Raw genomic sequence first — 13,616 nt, 5'->3', positions numbered from 1 at the left:
GGGCCGTTCTCCAGACTGGTATAACAAAGTCTTTGGGCACCTGTGTGCCATGGAAGTGGCAAAGATCCGGGACTCCTTTCCCACCCTGCAGGCAGCTGGCCCTGAGACAAAATTGTGAACTTCAGCCTGGTTCCATAGTGACACCACCCAGCCTCCATGGTACCAAAGGAGTAAGGGGGGAATGAAAGCACAGTAGCCCCCAATGCTGCCTCCAGGGGCAGAGCTATTCCCCACACCCAGCTGCCTGTCCCCATCTGCTGAAGTCCCTCTCCACATACATGGGAAGAAGAATTTCAGTGTCCCATCTTCACACCACCTCCACCTCCATCCCTGAATCTGTTTTCTGCCCTCCTGAGAGAGAGGATCCAAGAAGACCGCTGCTGCCCTCCAGGCCAGGGAGTCACCAGTCAAACTGAAGCCTTACTGGCTCTTCATCTGCAGGGATGAAGGGAGAGGGCAGTGTGTGCTCCCAGCTCTCTGCCCTTCAGAGAGGCCAGGCCATCCTGTTTGGTACTAGGGTCTCTTTGAGGTTGAGCAGAAGGTTCTGGTCCTGCCTCTGGGCCCATCATTGGCTGTAAACTGGCTTTTCCAAATAAATTGGATGGGAGTGGATGGGCACAGGGGTAGAGCAGAGGGCAGCCCCAATGACCAAGAAGTGTTTTATTTGTGTAAATACGATGCTAATTTTTATGAGGCTGATTTAAAGAGTGGTTACTGATGGGCCCCTGGTCAGCAACATGACGATTTGGGATAGCTTGGGACATGAGAGTGAAAGAGGGACCTTCCTTTTTCAGGTCTCAAGAGACCAATGAGCCAGTTTCCCCTGGAATGGGCCCCACACTTGATCTGCCACTCTGTGGGGTCTCGGTGCAGCCTTTGGCCATGCACTGCCATGTCTGGAGAGTAAACAAGCTCAGTCCCACCACACAGGCCGAGCAGAAGCAGATGGCATCCCTTCTCCGGCTCTTTGTGCCTGTGGTATGAGGCTGACATAACAACCCCTTCTTCAAGCAGAGACCTGGCCCCCGGCTCAGGTGGCCAGCCGGCCAGATGGAAGGGCCTAGTGTTACCTCAGCCAGTTAGAGAAAGATCCAAACCTGATCTATCCCACCCATTGGCTGTCTTGGTTCATGTGGAAATTCAAGTGCCACTCAAATGCCAGCTCATGATTTATTCTTCTTTTGGCTGAATAAAATGAAGTGGGATGGCTCCTAGCCAACGTTGTAATTTTTAAGTCTATTTTACTTGTACCTATAAATACTGTACAGTCATAATATGTATATATATATATATATATATTTGTGTATATGTAGATACATATATATATATATATATACACACACACATCTATATACACACAGATATGTTATATCATAAGTGTACTATAATCTATGGTTGGGAGTGGGGTGGGCGGCAGGGCACTTAAGATGAGACAAGGGAGGTGGAGAGCAGGAGCCACATAACCCCCTCAGAAGAACAATAAAGCATTACTAAAGATACACTCTGGCTGTGTAGCTGTCTTTGCTGAGGTTATGGGTTAGGGACTTGGTGTTAGGGTCAGAGGCTGTGAGCATTACTGGCCTAAGACTCAGGGAGGTCACAGGAGGAATGGGGGCAAGGCCTCAGCTCTTCTCTTTGGGAGGTGATTTGGGGGTGTTCAGGCAGGATTCTAAGAAGCCAGGACTTGGGAAGAAGCTGCAGACCCCATCCCCTTTCTTAGCCAGGGTCCCCCACCTGAACAGCGCATGAGCATGACCTCAAGAGTCCTGATAGTAGTCATAGAGAGAGATGTTATGGCTATGTTCTCCATTTTCCCCCTGCTATACACAGCTTGGACTGAAGGACAAATAGTGGAGACCCAGCCCCTGGAGGCTGGGGGAAGCTGTTGCACTCATAAGCCAGGTTATAAGAGGTCTGAGCCCCCTGTAGCAACTCTTGGCCTGGTTCCAGTGGCCAGCAAAACCCAGGAGACTAGAAGGACCCCCTTATTTTGACTTCCCTGGAGAAATAAACTTGCCTCTCCTTGGTTATTGTAGCCAGAAAATTCCCAGCCTCTAAGGGGCAGCTAGAGAGAGTATAGGCTTTGCAGTCAAATCTGTGTTTGCATCCCTTGAGTGCTGTAGAGTAGCCCGGATCTCTCTCTCTCTCTCTCTCTCTCCCCCTCCCTCCCTCCCTCCCTCTCCCCCCTCCCTCCCTCTCCCCCTTCTCTCCTTCCTTGTAGGGAAAACAGGGATACCTTGTCACAAGTCAGCCTCAGTAAGTCATCAGGTTGGCCTGCCCCTGTCTGCACCGCTACCCAGCCTGAACAGCCTGTCAGGTCCCATTTTACTGTCACCTCCTTACATTCTCCTGGGTTTAGCTGCCCCTACAGACCTTTGTTATTTCTCTCTGCTGCTGCCTGGGTGTCTGGGGCTAGCCCTGGAGAGGAACAAGGTGAGCAGAGGGCCTGTTAGCCCCTTGCCTTTGAAAAAGCAATTTGTGTTTTGGGGTGGGAGTTGGCTCAAGCAGCACTGGTGTTAAGGAACTACTGAAGCTCTGGCCAGTAGTTTTCAAGGCAGGCAGCCAGGGGGCTTTTTGGCACAGACACTGCCCCACATGGGCATGAAAGGAGGCTGGCTGATGGTACAGAGGATGGGGTTGAGCATTCTGTTAATGGGTGGTATGAAAATCACCACCCATGTGATTGTTGCGAAGGACAGGAAAAGAGTTATAAGGGAGGCTCTTGGAAGGATTTGCCCAACCATTCGGCCCTAGACTCTGCCGCTCTGGACTAGCTGCCCAGTGTGGCTCCCTTATGTCTGGCTCTAGAAGAGGCAGTGCCAAGCAGGGGAGCTTCTCTACACTTTAGTGTTATTCCTCCTACATAAAGCAGAGGCTTTCATGCTTGCCTAGCTCTGCCTGGATTACTGTGCAGTCCATGAATGCACTGCCATGGCCAATAGACATGGGAATAGGTGTCATGATGATGAGGCTGCCCAGGCCCCTCACTGCCACACACATTGTGAACATCATCCATAACCATTTCTTTCTAGCCCTCAGTCTTATATCTCCACCCACCCTGAGTTGGCCTTTCCCTTTCCCTGGTGCCAGAGAGCTCTCACCCCCAAATTCCCAACACCATTGCCTATACTTTCTTCTCTTCTGCTTCCACTGACCCAGTACCTCAAAGAAACCAAGCTGTGGGTGGAGCCTGTGTGGGAATTGGACAATCTATGTGTGAGATTTTATCTATTATTTTCTAGTGCTCTGTTGCTGGAATGGCTGAGGGTCAATGGTAGACAGACTCAGGTTCAGATTGCCTATATCATTGCCTGGCTGTGTGGACTTTAGTGACACTTCAACATTTCTGATTCCTTTTTCCTCACAGAAGATAATCATTTATATCTTGCAAGGTTGTCAACAATGTTAAATGAGCTAATGTGAATGTGGCTTCACAGTGCCTAGCAGATAGTGGACATGAGTATGTGGTAGTTTCCTCTGCTCTGCTTCCTCCCTGCCAGTCAGGCTCTGTGGAGAAGGCGTAGGCCTGCATGGATGCCTGGGTGGGTGGGGTACGCATATCATTTTCTGCTTGGCATCAAGGACCTACCTACCCTTTTGGGACACCACAGCCTCAGGTTCCACCATTCTGGACTCACCTACCTCCTCAGCAGACTCAAAACATTCCAATGACCTCTTTGTATCCTAACTACTGATTGGCTTTCACTCCACTTCTTCCTTGATAATGTGGCCCCATGGCCACATCTTCCTTCTTGAGCCCACCTTCATCCAGGCAAGGAACTCTCTTCCCACTTCTTTGACCATAGCTCCTAACCTTCTTTCCTTGCCCCTCCCGCTTCTCTCCTCCCTCTTCCCCACCTCATCCTAAAACATTCCTCCATGTTCGTTCTTATCCTTCTCCTCCTTGGACCACCTTGCTCTTTAGGGACCTTGCTGACATCCATTGTTTCACCTGTAGGCCCAAATCAAATTCATCATCTTCCAACACACAGTTTGTTTCCTGTTGCCTGCTCTGTCTCAGGCATAAGCCCTCTCTCCTCACCTCTCCTCACAACCAAATGCATGCATCCATCCACCATCCATCCATCCATCCATCCATCCATCCATCCATCCATCCATCCAAACACTCATCCATTCTGCGATTAAGCAAGTAGTTGTGGAATGTCTGTTACATTCCAGACTTTGTGAGGTGCAGAGAATACAGCAGTGAACAAGACCAACAAGGATCCACCTTGTTGGGAATATGCCTTTAGTGCACATTCTACTAGATGGGTGAGTGGAGGGATGTAGATGGTAGACAAATGCACAAGCTAACTTCAGCTATGATAAAGGTGATGAAGGCAATAAAGCAGAGTGAGGTGGTAGTGACTGGGCAGTTACTTCAATAGGGTGGTCAGAGAGGGCCTCTGTGAATATGTGAGGGACCATTTAAGCTAAGACCTGAGGGAGCATAAGGAATCAGACACACAAAGATCCAAGGTGAAGAATCCTGAGCAGAGGACATAGTAAGCAAGTACAATGACCCTGGAATGAGGACAAAGTTGCCATTTTTTCCAGATGAGCAGATGGTTAGCATGGCTGGGGTACAGGGAGCAAGGGGATAGTGGGAGGAGATGGGGTCATAAGAGCCAGATCACATGGATCTAAAGGGGAATTAGCCATGTTCCATCTATTCTACCTCCACAGCATCTCCTATAACCAGCCTATGCTGGATACAATGCCCCATTGATATTGCACACCCTTCTGCCTAGATATTAGAAAAGAGTCCCTCACCTCCTTCCTCTCCTCCTGCCCATTTTCACCTATACATGGTACCAGGTGAATCTTTCTAAAGTCAAGTATCATCCTATGACTTTCTGGCTCAAAAACTGTCTATGCTTCCTCCCCTATTGACTACCAAACTGTGGCATTCGGGACCCCGCAATGCAGCCTCCAAATATCCACCAAATATTTCCCCTCTTTTTTTCCCCTTCTCCAGCCATGTCCCAGACATGTTCCTTTAGTTACCTCTTTCAGGAGTGGATGTAGGACTGCCTTGAACTCAGAGGACACAGGTTCAAGTTTCAGCTCTGCCAGTTCTTAGCTGTGGCAAGTTATTTAACCTTTTGGGGTTCTATTTCCCCATATATAAAATGAGGCTCAGAGAGATGTGTGGATTCCTTATCAATGTAGGTTGATTATCACGAAATGTTATCACCCTTAAACCTCACCAGTCTGGCAACACTCAATTTTGATATATCTACACTATGAAGTCATCCCTGAAACTTCCAGCAAGGTTTGCTCTCTCCCTCCATTAATCTGGGGTTTCTCTGAGTTCATCATAGTGTCCCTCACTTGGGGAGGTAAGAAAGGCATCTGGAGACACCCAGTGGTGTGTTTAAATCTTGGCTCTGCCATTTCTTAGCAGTGTGACCTAGAGCAAACAACTTTGCTCTCTCAGCCTCAGTTCTCTTATTTGTAAAATGGGTACAGGAATGCCTATCTTGCTAGGGTGTTGAGAGGAGCCCATGTATCCCAACACAGTACCCAATAGAATAATGGCACAAAGGGAGCATTTCATCACTGTTTACAGGCCACATTTTATTGCTCTTCACAGATAATGGATTTTCATCAACATTGAGGCAAGACCCTCCACTAGCAAAAACATTAAAACTGACTGATGGCTCAGATGATGGCTATAGTATTTTTTTTTAGCAATAAAGTAATATTTTTAATTAAGGTATATACATTGTTCTTTTTTAGACATAATGCTATTACACACTTCATAGACTACAACACAGTGTAAACATAACTTTTATATGGACTGGGAAACCAAAAATTCCATGTGAATAACTTTATCACTTTATTACAGTGGTTTGGGACCAAACCTGCAATATCTCCAAGGTACCTGTATTATGTTACCTCATTCACTCCAAGCCATTGTTCTATAAGTCCCCCTTATTTGGCTTGCCTCCCCATATCCTCTCTAGCTGTTCACACCCTTCCCGACTCAGCCAGCCTTTCCTAACTAACCCACCCATGAGCTCTTGAAGCACTTTTCAAGTGGACTTTTTATCACACAAAACTACCCTCAAATGTACAAGCCAGTCTCTCCTTGCCTAGGCTGTGACATAGAAGACAAAGACCAGGTGAGTCACCTCTGTGGCCCCATGTCCAGCATAGGGTCTGGTCTAGAAGACCCAGTGTTCAGGGAGGTCAGAGTGCGTACTGAATACAGTTAAATATTTGTGAAATCAGAGAGACAGTAGAGTATGTGAGGTTGGGGCTATGAGATGGGAGAGGACACTGGAGCTCAAAGAAACCTGGGGAAGAGTGGGTGAGGACAGTATCAAATTATTCTGCTGCCTAGCAGGGAACTCCTGGGTACTGAGTTCCTACTGTGTATCAGGCACAATGCATTGTATTTTCCCACATAGGATATCATTTCAACCTCCAAAGTGCCCTTTGAGGTGCTAGCATCACCTTTTTCTGGATGGGGTTCTGAGAGTCCAAGAAGGAATGAGACTTGCCCTGAGGTATGCAGCAAATAAGCAGATGACCTGGGACTTTCCACCAGACTCCCAAGCCCATCTTCTTTCAACTACAGCCCTGTGCAAAGGGAGAGGACACTGCTACCTCCAGCTGGTGGCTTCCATGTGTATATGTGTGTGTGGGAGGGGGCAGGGGGCACAGTGGGGAGGGAATCAATAGCTGTAGCTGTGAGAGCTGTTGAACAAAGGAGGGAATACATTTGAGAAAAGCTGGATGAATGAAGGAAGTGAGACCAGGAGGGAGGGAAGAGGGCATGCATGCACAGTGGTGTAGAGGCTGCCCTCCTATGCTTCCAGCTCACCCCCAAGGCCTGCTGGGCGTTGGCCTGCTGTGCCCTGCCACCAAGATTCTGGCTGTGGTTACTAAGGGCCCTAGGTTGGTCCTGAGCTGCCACAGCCTCTAAGATAGGCAGATGGTATCTTGAGCCAATGGAGAGGGCCTGGGATGGAACAGAGACCAAGGGCACATCTGGACTTTCATGGACCCTAGCTACTTCTGCTTTTGTGGGCTCTTTCTTAAAATATATATTTTGTAACTGTATTGGTATGAAAATGAATATTACCCAGGCTGGGCTAATCATTATATATTCATTGTTATTATATTCATGTTTTTCTTTTGATGTTAAAATAAAACACTTTTGTGAACCTTAGGTACTAGGCTTACTATGCTTAACAATAAGTTGTCCCTGGTAGAAGGCATCACAGAGCTTGTAGGAAAGTGAAAACATTGCTGCTGGGGAAGGGGTGGAGGTACTGACTGAGGCTCCAGGGAGCTGGATTTCTGTCTCTACACTTGGGTGCATCTAGCACATGTAACCACAGCAGTGCTTCCTGCCTCCCTTATTGGGGTGTACACACTCATTTCCCAACACCACCTCAGATATGCTTCTTAGTCCAGAGGAGCAAGAAGATTCCTGTCAGGGCCTCTAACTGGCTCTTATGGCCTTAGACAAGCTCTTTGATGTCAAAAGAGAGCAATTTATGGCCCAGAGCTCCGGACTGGAATGCAGAGATCCCATGCTCCCAGCCTCCTCTCCTCTAAGGGTGGAGGGAAGAGCAGGGCCAGAGCTGGCATACTCCCAGCAGTCTTCCGGGAAAGGGGAGCAGATGAATCAGTGGCTCCAGCTTTTCCATGGTGTGGAACATGTTGTCCAGGTCACAGAAAAGCACCAGTATAAACAACTACTGCTTGTGTAGGCAGAGGAAATGGCGATGTCTTGGCCTGTGACAGCTTCACGTGGAGGGGAAGAAGAGGACATGAGGGAGAGTGAGATGGGGGGTGGGTAGGGTACTAAGAAGAGAGGCAGTGCCCAGAACTCAAGGAAAAGAGAAGCTACAGAAATAAAAACCAATCCCTCTCTAGTGTGGTTGACACAGTTCACCTGCCTGCATTCTTACTAGATAAAAAAAGCAGATATAACTTTTATCCCTATTTTAGAGGTTCAGAAACCAAGACTTGGAGAGGTGAAGGGAGATACTTGGCTAACGTTATACTCAGTTAGTTTGTGGTGGAACTAGATTTGAACAATTTGAACCTGTGTGACTCAGTGTTGGGTGAATAGAAAATCAGTCAAATCAGTCAAATCAGTCAAATCAGTCAGTGAGATGGTGGCTGAGAAGTGAGGGAGTGAGCCAGGCAAGAGCACCCTTTCTCCTACTTTTACCTGGTCAATGTCTGGGAAGCCAGTCTGTCTCTGAACCACCTCCAATAAAATACACTTGATTTGTTTCCAAAAGACCCTGAGGTGGGTATCAGCATAATAGTGGCTAACATGTATTTAGTGACGACTGTATGCCAAGCACTGTTTACACACTTCACACGCCTTTCCTCCTCTAACACTTCTTGTGCACCTATCATGCCAGGCACTGTGTTGAGTACTTTATATGCATTAGATAATTCAGTTTCCACAACAATCATATGATTTTTTTTTATTGCTTAAAGTATTACAAAGGGTATTACATATGTATCCATTTTATCCCCCCGCCCTAGACAGTCCCCTAGCCTCCCCTATCCCCCAGTGTCTTATGTCCATTGGTTATGCTTATATGCATGCATACAAGTCCTTTAGTTGATCTCTTACCCCCCTACCTCCTGCCCCCCAACCCTCCCCGGCCTTCCCGCTGCAGTTTGACAATCTGTTTGAGGCAGCTCTGCCTCTGTATCTATTATTGTTCAAAAGTTTATAATGGTCTCTATTATCCATGAATGAGTGAGATCATGTGGTACTTTTCCTTTATTGACTGGCTTATTTCACTTAGCATAATGCTCTCCAGTTCCATCCATGACGTTGCAAATGGTAAGAGTTCCTTCCTTTTTACAGCAGCATAGTATTCCATCGTGTAGATGTACCACAGTTTTCTAATCCATTCATCTACTGATGGGCACTTAGGCTGTTTCCAGATCTTAGCTATGGAGAATTGTGCTGCTATGAACATAGGGGTGCATATATCCTTTCTGATTGGTGTTTCTGGTTTCTTGGGATATATTCCTAGAAGTGGGATCACAGGGTCAAATGGGAGTTCCATTTTCAGTTTTTTAAGGAAACTCCATACTGTCTTCCATAGTGGCTGCACCAGTCTGCATTCCCACCAGCAGTGCACAAGTGTTCCTTTTTCTCCACATCCTCTCCAGCACTTGTCGTTTGTTGATTTGTTGATGATAGCCAGTCTGACAGGTGTGAGGTGGTACCTCATTGCTGTTTTGATTTGCATCTCTCGGATGATTAGTGACTTTGAGCATGTTTTCATATGTCTCTTGGCTTTCTGAATGTCCTCTTTTGAAAGGTGTCTATTTAGGTCCTTTGCCCATTTTTTGATTGGATTATTTATCTTCCTTTTGTTAAGTTGTATGAGTTCCCTATAAATTTTGGAGATTAGGCCCTTATCAGATATGTCATTGGCAAATATGTTTTCCCACACAGTGGGTTTTCTCGTTGTTTTGTTGATGGTTTCTTTTGCTGTGCAGAAGCTTTTTATTTTGATGTAGTCCCATTTGTTCATTTTTTCTTTAGTTTCAAGTGTCCTAGGAGCTGTATCAGTGAAGAAATTCCTTCGGCATATTTCTGAGATTTTGTTGCCTTTGGATTCTTCTAGAATTTTTATGGTTTCCTGTCGTACATTTAAGTCCTTTATCCATTTTGAGTTTATTTTTGTGTATGGTGTAAGTTGGTGGTCTCGTTTCATTTTCTTGCATATATCTGTCCAATTTTCCCAACACCATTTATTGGAGAGACTATCTTGGCTCCATTGTATGTTCTTGCCTCCTTTGTCAAATATTAATTGAGCATATTGGTTCGGGCCGATTTCTGGGCTCTCTATTCTATTCCATTGATCTATATGCCTATTCTTGTGCCAGTACCAGGCAGTTTTGAGAACAGTGGCTTTGTAATACAACTTGATATCTGGTATTGAGATCCCACCTACTTTGTTCTTTTTCAGGATTGCTGCAGCTATTCGGGGTCTTTTTTTATTCCAGATGAATTTTTGGAAAGTTCGTTCTAGATCTCTGAAGTATGCCATTGGTATTTTAATGGGAAGTGCGTTGAATTTATAGATTGCTTTGGGTAGTATGGACATTTTAATGATGTTGATTCTACCAATCCATGAACACGGTATGTTCTTCCATCTGTTTATGTCTTCCTCTATGTCTTTTTTCAACGTCCTGTAGTTTTCTGAGTAGAGGTCTTTTACCTCTTTAGTTAAGTTTATTCCTAGGTAGCTTAATTTTTTTGGTGCAATGGTAAACGGTATTGTTTTTATAATCTCTCTTTCTGAAAGTTCACTATTGGTGTATAGAAATGCCTCAGATTTCTTGGGGTTAATTTTGTATCCTGCTACATTGCCAAATTCATGTATTAAGTCTAGTAGTTTTTTGATGGAGTCTCTAGGGTTTTGTATGTATAATATCATGTCGTCTGCAAATAAGGACAGTTTTACTTCCTCTTTTCCAATTTGGATGCCTTTTATTTCTTCTTCTTGCCGAATTGCAATGGCTAACACTTCCAATACTATGTTGAACAGGAGTGGTGAGAGGGGGAATCCCTGTCTTGTTCCTGTTCTTAGGGGAAATGGTGTTAGTTTTTGTCCATTGAGTATGATGTTGGCTGTGGGCCTGTCATATATGGCTTTTATTATGTTGAGGTATGATCCTTCTACTCCCACCTTGCTGAGAGTTTTTATCAAAAATGGGTGTTGAATTTTGTCAAATGCTTTTTCTGCATCAATTGATATGACCACGTGGTTTTTTTTCTTTCAATTTGTTTATGTGATGTATCACGTTTATTGATTTGCGGATATTGTACCATCCTTGCATCCCTGGGATAAATCCTACTTGGTCATGGTGTATGATCTTTCTGATGTACTGCTGGATCTGATTTGCTAAGATTTTGATGAGGATTTTGGCATCTATGTTCATGAGGGATATTGGCCTGTAATTCTCTTTCATTGTGTTGTCTTTACCTGGTTTTGGTATTAGGGTGATGCTGGCTTCATAGAATGTGCTTGGAAGTGTTCCGTCCACTTAGATTTTTTGTAGTAGTCTGAGGAGGATAGGTTTTAGTTCTTCCTTGAATGTTTGGTAAAACTCCCCTGTGAAGCCGTCCGGTCCTGGGCTTTTGTTTGCTGGAAGCTTTTTGATGACTGCTTCAATTTCTTCCATAGTTATTGGCCTATTGAGATTTTTAGATTCTTCCAGATTGAGTTTTGGAATGTTGTATTTTTCTAGGAATTTGTCCATTTCCTCCAGGTTGTCTAGTTTGTTGGAGTAGAGCTGTCCATAGTATTTTTTAACAATCATTTGTATTTCTGTGGGGTCTGTTGTTATTTCGCCTCTATCGTTTCTGATTTTATTTATTTGGGTCCTCTCTCTCTGCTTCTTGGTGAGTCTGGCTAGAGGTTTGTCAATCTTGTTTATCCTTTCAAAGAACCAGCTCTTGGTTTCATTGATTTTCTGTATTGTTTTTTTGGTCTCTATGTCATTTATTTCTGCTCTAATCTTTATTATCTCCTTCCTTCTGCTCACTCTGGGGTTTTCTTGTTGCTCTCTTTCTAATTCTTTGAGTTGTAGAGTTAGATGATTTACTACCATTTTTTCTTGTTTTTTGAGATAGGCCTGTAGGGCTATAAACTTCCCTCTCAGGACTGCTTTCATTGTGTCCCATAGGTTTTGGATTGTTGTGTTTTCATTGTCATTAGTTTCCAGGATGTTTTTAATTTCTTCTTTGATCTCATTGGTAACCCAATCAATATTTAATAGCATGCTATTCAGCTTCCAGGTGTTTGAGTATTTTGGGTTGTTTTTATTGTTTATTTCTAATATTATGCCATCGTGGTCTGCGAAGATGCTTTTTATGATTTCAATCTTCTTGAATTTGAGGATACTTTGCTTGTGACCCAATATATGGTCTATTTTTGAATATGTCTTATGAGCATTTGAGTAGAATGTATATTCCCTGGCTTTGGGGTGATGTGTTCTGAAGATGTCTATTAAGTCCATCTGATCTAGTGAGTCATTTAGGATTGCTGTATCTTTGCTGATTGTTTGTTTAGAGGGCTTATCCAGTGCTGTCAGTGGTGTATTAAAGTCTCCTACTATGATTGTATTGTTGTCGATCTCTCCTTTGATATCTTCCAGGAGTTTTTTTTATGAATTTGGGTGCTCCTGCATTGGGTGCATTTATGTTTGCCAGGGTTATATCTTCTTGTTGTATTGATCCCTTTAGTATTATGAAATGGCCTTCCTTATCTCTTGTTATGGCCTTCACTTTGAGGTCTATTTTGTCCTATATAAGTATTGCTACCCCAGCTTTCTTTTCCTTTCCATATGCCTGAAAGATATTTTTCCATCCTTTCACTTTCAGTCTGTGTGAGTCCCTTCTAATGAGGTGGGTTTCTTGTAGACAGCAGATGTATGGGTCATGTTTTTTTATCCATTCAGCCACTCGATTTCTTTTGTTTGGAACATTTAGTCCGTTTACGTTTAAAGTTATTATTGAAAGGTACTTGTTTGTAGCCATTTCTTTTTTTGTGTGGCTGTTTTCTTTCTGAGCTTTTTATTTCTTCTTTTTATACCAGTCCCTTTAGCATTCCTTGCATTGCTGGCTTGGTGGTGACAAACTCCCTTAGCCTTTTTTTGTCTGTGAAGCTTCTTATTTCCCCTTCAAGTTTGAATGATAGCCTTGCTGGATAGAGTATTCTTGGATTCAGTCCTTTGCTTTGCATCACTTTGTAAATTTCAGTCCATTCTTTTCTGGCCTGATGTGTTTCTGTTGAGAAATCATTTGACAGTCTAATGGGAGATCCCTTGTATGTAACTTTCCGTCTCTCTCTTGCAGCCTGTAAGATTCTCTCTTTGTCCTGAACATTTGCCATGGTGATTATGATGTGTCTTGGTGTGGGTCTTTTCGGGTTCACCTTGTTTGGGACTCTCTGGGCTTGTGTGACTTTTATTTCTTCCCCACCTCAGGAAAGTTTTCTGATATTATTTCTTCGAGTAGGTTTTCTAATCCTTGTTCATCCTTCTGTTGTTCTGGAACTCCTATTATTCGTATGTTGTTTCGTTTCATGTTGTCCCAAAGCTCCCTTAGGCTCTCCTCCTGTCCTTTAATTTTTTTCTCCAATTGCAGAACATTTTGGGTGTGTTTTGCTTCCTTGTCTTCTAATTCACTAATTCGGTCCTCCGCTTCTCCTAGTCTACTGTTGATACTTTCAATGGAGTTTTTCATTGCAGCTATATCACTCTTCATTTCTTCTTGGGTCTTACTTAAGTTGTTGATTTTTTCATCTGTTTCTTCTAGCTTCTTCCATATGTTATCGATTTTTTCATCTGTTTCTTCTTGCTTCTTGCAGAGGTTGTCGATTTTTTCCTCCATCTGGTTTATGCACTCTAGGACCCTAATTCTGAATTCTTTATCTGTCATGTTGCATGCCTCTGTATTACTCAGCTGCTTTTCTGGAGAGTCCTCCTTCTCTTTCCTTTGGGGGTTTCTTTGTCTACCCATGTTTGATCTCACTGACATATCTAGACGTTGAGTCGTTCAGTGGTTGCTCCCTTGGTGGCAGTGACTCCTTGGTCTGTGGTTGCTCTTC

At 44.2% G+C, this 13,616-nt stretch overlaps 1 protein-coding gene across 6 annotated transcripts in view; it reads left to right on the top strand.

The window, feature by feature from the left end:
- The window catches only part of STARD8 (StAR related lipid transfer domain containing 8), a 33,259-nt gene extending 32,045 nt beyond the window's left edge, over positions 1 to 1,214 (top strand). For 5 of the 6 annotated variants that reach the window (XM_059680575.1, XM_059680573.1, XM_059680572.1 and 2 more), the window contains one exon: positions 1 to 1,214. In XM_059680575.1, the coding sequence (XP_059536558.1) occupies positions 1 to 118 (118 nt within the window). In that variant the 3' untranslated portion in view covers positions 119 to 1,214. The other variant, XM_059680574.1, reaches the window with a different exon arrangement.
- Positions 1,215 to 13,616: the final 12,402 nt, after the last annotated feature.

This window comes from Myotis daubentonii, chromosome X, assembly GCF_963259705.1.
Source record: "Myotis daubentonii chromosome X, mMyoDau2.1, whole genome shotgun sequence".
In the NCBI taxonomy this organism is placed as follows: domain Eukaryota; kingdom Metazoa; phylum Chordata; class Mammalia; order Chiroptera; family Vespertilionidae; genus Myotis; species Myotis daubentonii.
The sequence above is the reverse complement of the archived record's forward strand: the minus strand, read 5'-3'. Positions and strand labels throughout refer to the sequence as shown.